Genomic DNA, 13,883 nt, shown 5'->3' with positions numbered 1-13,883 from the left:
AAGAGCCATGAAGACGTTTGCCTCTCACACATGACCAGTGGCATCCAATGACAGGCGATGGAGGCACATAAAAAGGTCTATTACCAAGTTGTAAATTGTCCTCTCACAAAAAGGAATTTCGACTGCAGCAGTTCTCCCCATCTTTGCGCATAATAGCAGAAGCCCCTCCGTGTCCTCTAGAGAAAAACAAGAGCCTTTTACCCTCCTTTTTTGTTTCTATAACTCAACCAGAAAATGCTGTATCTAAAAGCGCAAAAGAGCAATTTTATCTTTATCACAATGGAAATTCGTTATAATAAAACAGAAAATAACACACTAAGATAAAATCTACATTTTAACATATGGCAATATCAAGATGACGCTATGATTGCTTGGATAAAAATTAAAGGCGACATATAGGCTCATCTGTTAAACCAGAATATATAGAGGTATTTTAAAAATTATATCTGGGTGTTTTTTTCGTCAAACTTAAGCTTTTTGCGCCAATAACCGGTGAATATGTTGTTTTTCAGGAAGCGGCCTCTGTCAACTTAACCTAATGTAATACGATAAAGCCATCTTTTTTAATTGTACTCAGTTATAACTAATAATGCAACTGTTAACAAAATTTAACATGATAAAAAAAACACACAGCGTCCTCATTCGGCTCAATAAAAACTAATACTGGTGTCTAAATAAAGAAAAATAAAATGGAAATACCATTCATTCTGTTTTTAAAAAATAGTCTGATATTGTGACATTTGCCTTCTGTTAGTGTTAAACTATTGCTCTACATGACAAAATGTGTTTTGAATTGTAAACACATTTTATATCATCGTCCTCTGCGCGCGCCTGCAGGCCTGCTGATGTTATTCATAAGAAAATCGCTTATTATCCGATGTGACAATTTTTCAGCCACATATTGCAAACTGTCGTCGCGTCAGTACAATTCTGCAGAATAAAAGAATGTATTTCATTTCATTCTTGTTCATCTGGTTGCATGCCAGAGTCAGCACTGTGCGATTTATAGTCCGGCTATGGCTCAGGCTCTGGTTTCCTGTGTTATAGCCTTGCTCTCTCTCTCTCTCTCTGTGTGTGTGTGTGTGTGTGTGTGTGTGTGTGTTGCAAGAGATCAGGATTTGTTGCATTACAAAACTATGACATTATTGTAACTCTATAGTCCAGTGTAGTCCACTGAGACAGTGGGACAGGGTCATTTTACATTGGAGGAAGAAAAAAATGATCATCGCTTTAGTGTCGGTGCAGAGATATGCAGGACCATTTGTCTGCTCGTACTTGTTACATGATGTGACCGTCGTTTTTCGAGGTCACTGGTGGAAAGTCGCCAGGTTGCACTGGGTGAATGGTATTAGCTCCAGTATGTGATGTGATGGTGGACCAGTGCACACTGAACAAATGATGGACAGCCAGAGACAAATCTAGCGCCCTCACACTAGCCATTTCCTTTGATAGGGGAAAACAAATGGTGTCTGCTACTGGTCCGCTCGATAATAAGGGCCGCTGCACAAATCAAAGACATGAACTATGCATAAAACAAGCTCAGTTAGTTAGATAGATGCCAATGGTGACATAAAGGGAGCTAGAAGTCGTCAGCATAATTCAGCATTAGGTTACATTTCCACTGCTCGGTGGATGGAAATGGTAAACGATACACACAGCTGCAACATTAGACACCTAGAGGACTAATAGAGATGTCGCAACCACCAGTACGTCTCACATAGCAGCAGGTCTCCATGTATGTGTATTAACTCATGAGTCTGGTGGGCCTATTCTCTCTGATTTAAGATTCTAAAGACAAATTAGATTTCTTCAAATCTAAACAAACTAAAGCCAAACATCCAAGCAAATGGTGCAGCGGTGTAGCCCAGCCATACATTAGTTATTGTGTGTGTGTTTCAATTCCCTTATTGCTTGTTTTGAGTTGAAAACCAGGCTGTTTAAAATAAAATCCTGATTGTTCCTAAAGCGAATTTAAATAAGGCAGGAACTTAGAGGCGTGGTTAAAATAGAGGTGTCTAACAGGAAAGTATAATGTGACATCAAAGGCTCAAATAACATGGTTTCATTTGCCTTGCGTCGATAAAGTGTTGCACAGAGATTGAAATAATGTGAGGGACAGACTCACACCAACGCTTCACCCTTATGTATCAGTTTTAATGACTGGGGGCGGTGGGTTATGTAACGAGCTCAGAATCAGATACCCAGTGATTTAACATGCATTCCTATGGAAGGCAGAACGCGACATCAATGCCAAAATGTAGCATTAGTGTGGAATGATTCCATTCCAACGCACATTGTTGCATTAACGTTCCACTCTGTGTCCCTCTTGTTTGTCTTCCACAGAAACACACTGTGAAACGTCCGGGTGTTGTAGGACTTGAGATGTCACTCTAATACCAGCTGTCAAATTAGCCCATAGCGCAGAACTGTTTTACGTTTATTGTGGTTTTCGTTGCTGGGTTGGATTAGATATAATATAGTGTACATTACATTACATTAGGTAATGGTGGAGTTGTAATTAAGTACATTTGCTCAAGTGCTGTGCTTTAGCAGAGGTAATAGTATTAGTAGTAGTATAGGGAAGAGGGGTTTGTTAGAATATAGAATAGAATAGCTTTATTGTCATTGCACAAGTACAACGAAACTGAAATGCAATCCTTGCAGTGCACTGGTTGTGACACAGTAAAAGAATAAAAATAAAATAAAATTTAAAAATGTATATAATAATGATAATAATAATAATAATAATAATAATAATAATAATAATAATAATAATAATAATAATAATAATAATAATGATATTATTATCATTATCATTATTATTGTTATTGATGTACAAGTACCTGTGAGTATGTTCCAACCAACCCCACTCTCCCCTACTTGTACTTTGAGCTACTTGATTTTATGCTATTTTATAGGTAGCTATAGAGGGAAATATTGTCAACCTATTCCTTTTTTATACTAAACTATTCATCACATTCATACACATTCTTATCGTCAAATTAATGATATTAATAAGTTATTAATGAATGAAGTTTATATATATATATATATATATATATATATATATATATATATATATATATATATATATATATATATATATATATATATATATACATACAAAGTATATATAGAAAGTAATATAGGTTATGGACATATGTCTGTACATAAACTATACGAGCACAGCGAAAATCAGCCCCATTTCGATCAGCAACAACACTGAAATGCTAATTACAAAAATGCATGAGAAAAAAAATAAAATTATACAATAAAAAAAAGTACACTCACACGGGTCATTTTTCACTGTTACACTTTTGAAGCTTTGAGCACATTTTGCTGAAAATAGGCTACTTGTACTTATATTCTTAGTGCAGGACATTACTTGTAATGTAATAATTTCACAGTCTTGTATTGCTACTTTTAGGCTACTTCATTTTTATTAAAGATTCTTGTCCTGGAACTGCGTGCGCACACACAGACACTCAGTGATAAGGTCATGGCTACAACTTCTATCTGCAAGCCTTACGCATTCACATATTGTCGACTGATTGTATATTTCTGTGACATTGGAGGCAATATCCCATTAAACACTGCTGTGGAAAAGCCCGTCCACTCGTATGCTCCTAATCGTTGACACACAGCTAATTTCCACAGCGATTATCGTCATACAGCCTCCACAGAAATAACACTGGACAGATAGCGTGTGGCTATGAAGCAACGCAGCATCTCCGGGGTGTAACATGACTGTGGCTAATGACAAGAGTGAAATAGCTGACCCCGACTCATGACCCGTAGGGAAACAGACACATGACTATCTATAGCGGCAGCGAGAATGACTGCGTGGAAATTGGCATGTTGACAGAAATCCCCCCTTTAATTGCATCTTTCTCCTCATCAAAGAAAACGTCTGATCCAGACAGTGACTGCGTGTAAACAGCGTGTGATGAACGTCGTCATTCTGGGGTCAAGTTTTCAGCCGTGACAGTCGCCACTGTATCACATATGCAGGCTACCATTAGTCCAGCTGCGTCTAATTGTGTCCTCTGTCTTTGTAAGTGTTGGGACACTTCACGACAGTCATTACGTTTAGTAGTGACGACTACAGTAATCTTCACATTAACCAGTGAGAATACAGAGCAGTGAACAATGAGAGAGGCGCCACTTCCTGCAGACTCAAGTCAAACACGCCAGCAAGAAAAAGAAGGAAAGCAGCGCTGTGTTTTTACCAAATATTGTTACATAATAATAAATGTATTGCCTGGAAAATGTCACAACCATGAAGTTTGAGGGTCACTAGATTTTGCACCAGATAATGGAAATTAGTACACTTGGGGGCCCCAAGAACGTTACCAAATTTAGTGTCACAGAGACGTTAATTTTTCGATGTTTTTTAATTACTGTAAAATCTGAAAAGTTGATTTTACCTTAAAAATCTAGGACACCGATTGCCTTTAGAAAAATGAAAGTAAACAGGCTATTAGTCTTAATTTATGTTTACTTTATAGCTTATTGTTTAGTTCACTTAGTTATATTTACTTGATTTTAGAAGTTGTTAGAACTTAAAAATAACAAGATTAATGAAATCAGTCTTTCTGAGATTGAACAACGTCAGTAAACCAAGTTTACTGAGCTATATATCTGCTTCCTGCTGGTGGCAAACTAGTCAACCATATTTGTATTTTCTTAAACATGTTGATAAACAGAACTAAAACAGAACATGTTGATAAAACAGAACTTGCAGATCTCCTAATTTCATCATTGGCAAAATTCTCTTTGTCATGAACACGCTAAATCAGACTAACCTAGTTTACTGAAGTTGCTGACACTTAACAAGAACAAAGTAATTCCACTTGTCATTTTTAAATTGTAGAAACTTCACAAAATTAAGTAAATGCAGAGTAAAAATAAGATATAAAGTAAAAAAAAAAATAAATTAGGATTTCTAGTGAAATTTACTTTTCTTTTTCAAGGCAATCTGTCTCCGAGATTATTTCATGTAAAATAAACTTTCAGATTTCACAGTTTTTAATAATTCAAATAATGGTTCTGTGTCACACTACTGTCAATTATACATATTTCCTTTGTTACACACAGTATGCTTGGCAGTTTGGAAAACGGTGGAAAAAATCCAAAAGGCCAAATATAACACTTATGCGCGCTGTCAACGCGCTTTGTTGATTGTTTCTTGTCAACAAACAGTATCGCTCTTATGTTTGATCCAGGGTAACTGATCTCATATAGTTCGTCAGCATTAGGCCTATACAAGGGAAACACAGGCCTCTTTCGCTGCACCGACATTTAAAAAATAGTTTGATGAGGTTTAGAAAAGAATGTGGCCTTTGAGGAAAACATTTAATGAAATGCAGACTTGTTTTTTTCTGTAAATGATGGTGGACTGAGTTTGCTCCTTTAAAGTTAGCTGCTCTTTTGTGCGAATGTGTTAAATTATTATTTTTCAAAAAAGGAAATTGGCTATTAAATGAACACGAATTAGGATTTTCAAGTTTACAGCTGTTACAGACGCGTTTAGCTTCATTTATTCTGTTTTTCTGTCAATAAAAACAGCTGTTGATTCAGAAGGTAACGTTGTATTATTATTGTTACATTATCACTGGTTTAAAAAGGAGCCACACACTAAGTTTGAACTTAAAGATGTTCACAATCTACTCCAGTTTTATAAAGGATATGCAGAGATACAGCACCTATATTTTGTTTCTTTTAAAAACACGTTTCTTTCATCTAAATCAATAAATCCATGAATGCATGTTGTATGGTATGGTCCATGTGGTGCCTACATGTTCCAGCTGTGAATGAATTGCTGTAACTGAGTCTAAAAGACCAATATCGCCCTCTAGCGCTCTCATTACTGCTCCAAAGAAGCCTCCTGCTCCAGCTGAGGTCAACAGATTGTATTTAGTTCTGTGTAATTTAAGGGTTTTCCACATTATTTGACTTGTGTCGTTATAAAACGTCATTATTAATTTATTTGCACACATTTAATAACAATCAAAAATGATTAAGGTCTAGTTTTTTACTCTGGAGCAGCCTGTATGAGGTAAAATTAATATGTATGGCCTTCTATATATCAATATCAAATAAGTAAATAGAAGAAGGTAAAAACTGCATCGGACCCCAGTCAAAGTTAAGTTTTTTTTTCCCATCAGTGGGAAGTGCAGTTGGTGAATAAACATGACCATTAAGGTGGGGGTGATTTCCTCTGACACAATTCATCGACCAGACACCCTGTGGAAAAGTGTCTACATTCTGTTTGTCAGCAACAGACGCAAACGCCACAGAAGAAAGGGGGTTTCAAAGGAGAGCGTAATTACTGGCCAGGACCATAAACTCATTTAGGCCAGACGTCTAGCCATTTCTATAGCTTTATTGGACCGCGTTTCTTCCTGCTTTAAAGTAATTATTCGTACAAGTTGGACAATAAATTGGAAATCCGCCGCAACACCTCTCCCAATCGTAAACACTTTATTACTTCTAACGCTGTTTTCAAAAAAGTGAATTTTCACATACAGTGTCTAACCTTATGTAGGACTAAAAGCGAATTGAACAGATCTTGTTACAGATAAGATCACGTGACTGTCTTAAGACATTGTGCTGCAGTAGTCTTACTGAAAACAAAGCCTAAAGGGATATTTTTTAGTTATTAATTTAATGGCTTAAATGAAATAACGTCCCACTAAGGCCAAGCATTTTTTAAAACAAGTTATACTAATAAGGTTTATGTCCATATTGAAGTTAAAATGGATCACATGCAAAAGCAAAACACAGGCGTATTTTTTAACCATGCGTCTTACAGTAAACTGTTTCAAAATAAAAGTTTTGAAAATGGGTCAGTGCACGGTGTACCGACAACAGACAGCAGTCAGAGGATTTCAGCTGTGAAAATGTTTTATATACAACTCCAAATTCTTAACAACTATAAAAGCAATACACATAGGCACGTTTCCTACAAGCACAGACTGCTTGTGGTTGTGTAAAACAGAATATTTCATTTGAAACAGACTGTCCAAGACAAACTCCTGCACATGTGATTCTGATGCATATTTGGCCAACACCTTATTACACTGACACGCAATATTGAGCTAGAGGGGCTAAAAAATTAAAATGGCTACCGAGGCTCCTACCAAAATGAATTTAATAGTTCAAATGGCTTCCAGGGGTACAAATGTGTGAAGAGGCAGTGATTTCATAGCAGCTCCTTTCCGCTCCTCTCTCTGTTCATCTTCTTCATTTTCATCCTCCTGTTCTGGAACCAGATCTTCACTTGTCTCTCGGTTAAACTGAGTATGCGGGCCACTTCATAGCGTCGGTCTCTTGTCAAATACATGTTGTAGAGGAACTCCTTCTCCAGCTCTAAAGTCTGATATTTTGTGTACGGGCAGCGCTTCTTTCTCGTGGAGCGTGCGTGAATCCAGGTTGCTGCAGGGTTGTCTGGGGAAAAAAAAGCAAAAGCATAAATATGAAGACAGTAATGACACGCTGGGAAATTTATCGTTGATGAGATGTTTAAGAAATGTCTATTATATGTCGGCTAGACGTTTAGATTTCGGTTATTCAAGGCTGAAAAGTGAAAGTTTACTAGACGTCTATTCTTAGCCTATGGATGAAATAGTAAACAGAATCTGTGTATATGACAATAAATAAATAAACATGCACAATTTAAACACGGGGATATGCAGTACTTTTGTTAATTATTTACAGTATTTTTTTAAATGTATTTTTAAATATGTTTGATTATTTTACAATATGGTCGATAAATCCTGGTCTATAACATGGCTAAAGCTTGGAGACGATGTTTACATGAGGTCTCAGTGAGGATGCATTTTCAGTAAATGCTTCTCAAATTCGGGGACGTGTGAGGACACGGGTGTGGTTGCATGGGACTCAAATGCAGCATGAGAAATAATTTAATGTTATGCGTAAGATGACGTTTTCCACTGCATTATTTCATGTCTTTATTATTTGGTAAATAACATATCTAAAGTCTACCTAAAAATCTCATCAAAATGCAGCAATGTGTATCTATTTTGGGCTTCCTGTGACATGAAAACTTTAGGATCCCCTGTAATAACCCTACAGGGCGGGTTTTTCCCCCTTCCCGAGCCGAAGGTATAGTACGAGACACTTTTATAGGTTAGTAAAACCTCCAGTTTTACACACCCAGCTCATACAGTTCTTAGGGCTGTAAATCAGGATTGGCTATTTGGTTTACTTACTTGGGTCAAGTTGTTGTTGTTTCTCCTCTTTTGGCTCGCTGTGGCTCGAAAGCTCACTTCCACTGTGCTCTTTGCTCGCTTTTTCTGGACACTCCGATACTCCACACGCGTATTCTCCAGCGAGCGGTCGAGCTTCAGCTTCCAACGTGTCGCACTCGGTAGCTTTCGGTGGCAAGACCTCTGGCTTTGTCCCGTACGGCCGACTGCTGGGGTGAAATCCGGCGAACGAAACGTGGTTGGAGATGGGGTCCATCCAGGAGCGCACGCCGACATATCTGCCGTCCGAGGCGGGGAGGTGGGACTGGTGGTGGTGGTGGTGGTGCACGTATGGATGATAAATCCCCTGCGGGTGAACCGAGGACCACGACGACGAGAAAACGGCGGACTTTGGTGCAAAATTGCAAGAAGAGAAGTCTGCGTTGTCCCCGACGGCACCTGACGGCCTCGGGGTCACCGAGTGTGGAGCCTGAATAAAGCGAGCACCGTACACATCCTCCGGCTCCTGCCCCATGATAGCGTCCACATAGCAGTTACTGAGAGTGCCACTGGAAGACATTTTTGATCTCTTCCTACTCATATAATAAGGGTTGCACTGTTACGGGAAGCTTCCCTCTATGAACAATCATAGTATTTTTCCTGGCCTGCATCTACAGGGATTGGTTACATGGATCACGTGGTCATATTTACCAATACAGCGAGTAAATCAATCCTGCCCTTGCTCTCTCGATCTTTTTTTTTCTCGTCAGGTTTAATTTAGCTTTTCATTTCACAAATAATAAAAAGCCCCATCAGATGTGACTGGAGGGAGAAAACAAAATGCAAATGGCTTTTCGCTGTTTTGTGCTGCGGCACGCTGCAACAATACAAGCAAAAAAGAAAAGGAATAAGACATTTTCCTCACACACACACACACACACACACATACACACACACACACACACACACACACACACACAACACAGTCCACTAACACTTCTTGTCTTAATGTTTGAAAAAAAACTCTTCTAATATCGTCCTGATCGCCTCACAATGCTAGTAAAATGCTTTATAGACTTACGGATCCTCGTAAAAATAGATGTAATAACATGTTGTAAAATAACAGACGCCATTTCCGTTCACAATGCGGTGAATCCATTGTTAATATTCGGCCAGGAAACATATTTTCTGGGTTGGTTTAATTTTTAAAAGCTGAGCCGGAAACGGCAGTTGTGAAATTATTGTATTCATTCAAAGGATGGCAATAATGTCTTTATGTATCAATAAATGTTTTATGAGGTGCGTGTGATTATACATGCCGTCAATAAAAAAAAAAGAAAAAAAGAAAAAAGACATGGAGGAGCGAAGTCCATCTGCGTGTTTCTGTCTGAAGGGTCCAATTTAAATGGAATATATATGTTACATTTTTTTTTATTATTATTTATTTATTTTTGTGGAAATTGACTTTTTGTTGCTTGTTTGCTGACCTTCAGTACAGGAAAAAACAGAAAGTTTATAGAGAAATATTCCAGATAGGTGAAATGTACACAGTGGATCAGATTGGCAGCTGCATGTCATTTCATCGCATATAAACACAAAATAAAAAGTTATTCTGGATAGTTTAAAGAAATGCAAGGTGGCTGTTGGGGCCTACGTCGCTCGGAAGGAAGGAAGAGTTGCCTGTGAATTTGTGCTTGAACATAACTTCCCGTCTAATGTTTCGTCCGCACAGTTAGTTTAGTCACAAACAGGCCTGAGAATAAAAACACCATGTTTATTTGATTACACAGCCTCCGCCTCTTGGCGTCTTTCTGCTCTCCGTGCACAGAGAAGGCTGCAACATTTTTATCTTATGACTATTTCAGTTTAGTTTGTTGAGCTTAATTTCACAAATATCACTCAAGTTTTCAATTTGTCCTTTGGAAGATGCAAGACCATTTAAAGCACGTATAATCGGCGGAGTACTGTACCCTTAAAACTAAGAACCGCACGTGTTAAAACTGCTGGTAGCCCACAAATTTATAAATATTTTCATATTTAAGCTTCATCGTCGGATGAAGTTGCAGCACAATTGTTTCTAATTTAGTGAAGTTAGAAACACATTTGGATTTTTTTTTTAACACCAGTTATTTCTTGCAGAAAAGCCCCAAAGGCTCGTTTGGGAAATGTATTTGTATTGCTTTTTTTTTTATTCTCCTCATAACCATTTAAAGCAAACTAATGCCCGCGTCAACGCAAACAACACTGCAGATTTCATCAGTGATATAGCAGTCACTAACAAGTGACTTTTGCAACATAAACAAACACAAAACAAGATTATTTGACAATTTATTGCAAGATAACATGCCACAAACATGCAATGAAGTCACGGATGAACATTTTCCGCCACAGAAACATTTCACTGTGGAGCAAATGGCTTGCACTTACTGTAAAACAAATGTTGCACTACACGACAATAAATGTGCTTTCGTGAATGAAAATAAGAGTAACTCTCTATCCGAACAGCTCGCCATCGCGACACATTAAAAATAGCCATGTCCACTGGCTACAGAGGGAAGTAATCTCCAATAATTTAAGACCAAAAGTGTTACCCTGTGATAAAATAAAAACAAATACACGACGCCACACAAAGTACTAAAATTGGCTTATATATATATATATTTATATATAGTCACAGTTTCGTTGAAATTGAAGATAAACGTCCAATGCCACTAAAGCATCAAACTGAACATGAGAGGAAATAAAAAGACAGATAACCACAGACATGCACGCGCTCACGAAAAGGTGAGATTTGAGGTGAGTTCACGGATGCGGTTTTCTCTGTTCATTTTCTTCAGTTTCATCCTGCGGTTCTGAAACCAGATCTTGACCTGCCTGTCGGTCAGGTTGACGCTCCTGCTGATCTCTAGGCGGCGCTCTCGGGTCAGATACATATTGAAGAGAAACTCCTTTTCCAACTCCAAGGTCTGGTGCTTTGTGTAAGGACATCTTTTCTTTCTCCCACTTTTTGCAGTTAACCAGTTGCTCGTCGGCGTGTCGCTCTTGCAGTCTGTAAAGATTCATTGATCAGAGACATTGTGTATGTTAGTGATTGAACTGACTTTCACCTGCTGCTTTTGGATTTTACCTCTGGGAAATTACACATAATATAAATGTTTTCCCAGAATAAATAAAATGCACAGGATGTTATTACGACACGTACATGCTACCACTAATAAAATAGAAATTAAATTACACCCCCAACTGATCAAAGCGCACACCAGGAACACATTTCTAAACAGCTTCAAAGATAATCAAAATAATCTATTACTGCACGGAAACTTAAAATGCATGAACATATTTGATTAAATTGTTACAATGATTAAACATAATTTTTAGCAGTGACTTTATCATGTTGTAATTACAGACTATTCAGAATACACATCTGCAAATGCACCATTTTTTAAGCTCCTGCATAGTGTTAACATTTTGCAACAAATATAGTAACATGTTTAGTTTCTTAAAAACGTGCAATATGCACAAATATACAGCAACATAGTGAATATATATATATATATAAATAGCACATTTAAATTTAAATATGTAAAGAAAAAGAGAGACAAGCAGTCTGCATGCTGCATGGTAAAACCATTCTCCGTTGCCCATTACTGCAACCTGAGAAAGACTCTCATTAAACATTACGACTTTAGGGTTGTTTGTGTTTTATACTTGGTTTTATGATGCTGGAGCTCAGCACTGCAGCGCCACAAGATAAAAGCTTTTCATTGTAGCCAACCCACCTTTCCCTTCCTTGTGTAGCAGCTCAGGACTGGACACAGAGGCTTCCATGGAGCTGTTTTTCTCCCCGGAGCTGGACTTGGGCTCCGGGCTTTCTGCGGGGGCCGGTGGTGTGTCGGGGTTTTGCGAGACGTCTTCACTTTTCTTTTCAAAATTTGCAGGCGCCGAGGACGACTGCGGTTTCGGGGTGACCCGGCTGAGCTGCATCAGTGTTGGGTTTGGACTCGGCGGCTCATGGCAGTAGTTTTCCTGCTGTTTCCCATTCGCATAAGTTTGGCTCAGTCTGAAATAGCCCGGGACCGGGATCTCGGGACCATCGACAGGACAGGACTCTGGAATAACGTTAGAATAAGCGGGGACTTCTGACGAGCTGACTTTTTGTACTCTCTTATCGGAGTACATGCAGCAGTTACTCTCTTCCTTTATGCTCTGTGAAAATGTGCAGTTTGACATCTGACTGGACGGCTCTATTCTGCAGGGTCTATTCGGATCAGTCCAGTTATCTATTTGAGGTATGTACGAGTGGACATTCATGCCCATATTTTGGTGGTTGACCTCCCCTCTTTTGCCGAAAGACGGCAGGAGTCCACAGGTTTGCATTCCGTAAGTTCCCATTTCTGAGCCAGACGGCATGTACATGTTGCTGCTGGAGTAAAAGCTGTCCGACCTGCAAGCACCAATTAAAGAGTCCACTAAAAACGTGTTGGCCGCAGGAGAGCTACTGGGAAAGGACATTTTGGGGGGTTAAGTTCTTTAGAGGAGAGAGATGTCCTTTGTAAGCTGACATATCTAGGAAAAACAATCTCCGTGTAAGTCAGGATGCCTCCCGACCACATGACAAGCCCACCAATGAGATTTGAAAATGGCCTTGAGACGCAGCCTCCTCTCCCTGCGCACACGCTCGCACTGCGGATGCAGACGTGGTCAACAGCGACACCTACTACACGGACTTGAAATTGGTTTACAGACTCTTAGTGGAGGCTGTGCAACCAAAACTGAGACAATCACAAAATGAAAAAGGACTATCTGAAGGACATTAAGACACAAAATAAAGGAAATAGTCCTCCTTCATTTTGGATTTAAAATGCGCAACAACTGAAGCTTTCTGGAATATTTTTAATGAGTTAAATGCTTTAAAGAATATATGTCTTTGCGTGAGAGGAAAGGAAATGTGTGTGCGTAAAAGGCTGCCTATACGGCGCATAGGCGACAACTGCAGACTATCTGAAAGAATGTAACCTCCTCTACTGCATGAAATGGGTTTTTTTTAATTCACATCTGCCATTCACACCAACCACACCAACCACAGAGTCCGCATGAACTGTATTTGCATATATATTAGAGTATCAATTTATTTGAATAAAATAAGAATGGGAAACAGAATAAAAATGCATTAAAAAAAAATATTGCCTGCCTTGTCACTGCGTCATTATTTCAGTGTTTGTTTATTTCTTACGATTAATTTAATTTTCTAATTTATCTACATATTTTTGGTCAAAAGTTTAATTAAAAAAGCACCAAACGACGATTTTTTTAAAAAGGAAAACGGCCAGAGATCAAAACGGCCATTTACATTTCTTGCAACATGTCAGCATTAAATTAAAGTATCCAGAGGATCCACCAATCACACATTTTAATTAAGCAACTAGAAGCTTAGTGTGTATGAAGGTCAACATTATAACCTTGCAGTTACAATGTTTGCCTTTCGAAAAAAAATCCAAATAAGATTTAAGCTATTTTAAAAAAAAAAAGGCCCTTTATTATTATCACAGATTATTGAGAACAATATCTCTAATGCATTTTGTCACAGTTATTCCCGATGTTTAAAAAAAAGGAAAAAGTCTGGCGTTGTGCACAGTCTGGGGATTATTTTGCTCAGGGTTCCATTGTTTTTTT

The 13,883-nt window shown here is 38.3% G+C and overlaps 2 protein-coding genes across 2 annotated transcripts; both read right to left on the bottom strand.

Moving 5' to 3' along the window:
- Nucleotides 1-6,466: 6,466 nt before the first annotated feature.
- hoxd9a (homeobox D9a) lies at nt 6,467-8,948 on the bottom strand. Its single transcript, XM_042494887.2, has 2 exons — nt 8,235-8,948; nt 6,467-7,449 (listed from the first exon to the last, which is right to left on the bottom strand). Exons 1-2 carry the CDS (start codon nt 8,809-8,811, stop codon nt 7,205-7,207), a joined length of 822 nt encoding a protein of 273 aa, XP_042350821.1. The 5' UTR covers nt 8,812-8,948; the 3' UTR covers nt 6,467-7,204.
- A 1,014-nt stretch (nt 8,949-9,962) lies between these two features.
- On the bottom strand, nt 9,963-12,722 carry hoxd10a (homeobox D10a). The gene is made up of 2 exons (XM_042495025.2): nt 11,990-12,722; nt 9,963-11,259 (listed from the first exon to the last, which is right to left on the bottom strand). The coding sequence occupies exons 1-2, from the start codon at nt 12,720-12,722 to the stop codon at nt 10,985-10,987; spliced, it is 1,008 nt and encodes a 335-aa protein (XP_042350959.1). The 3' UTR covers nt 9,963-10,984.
- Between the last annotated feature and the right edge of the window lie 1,161 nt (nt 12,723-13,883).

The sequence above is a fragment of the Plectropomus leopardus genome, chromosome 10 (genome assembly GCF_026936395.1).
Source record: "Plectropomus leopardus strain MGB_pleo_1.0 chromosome 10, ASM2693639v1, whole genome shotgun sequence".
Lineage (NCBI taxonomy): Eukaryota > Metazoa > Chordata > Actinopteri > Perciformes > Serranidae > Plectropomus > Plectropomus leopardus.
The sequence above is the reverse complement of the archived record's forward strand: the minus strand, read 5'-3'. Positions and strand labels throughout refer to the sequence as shown.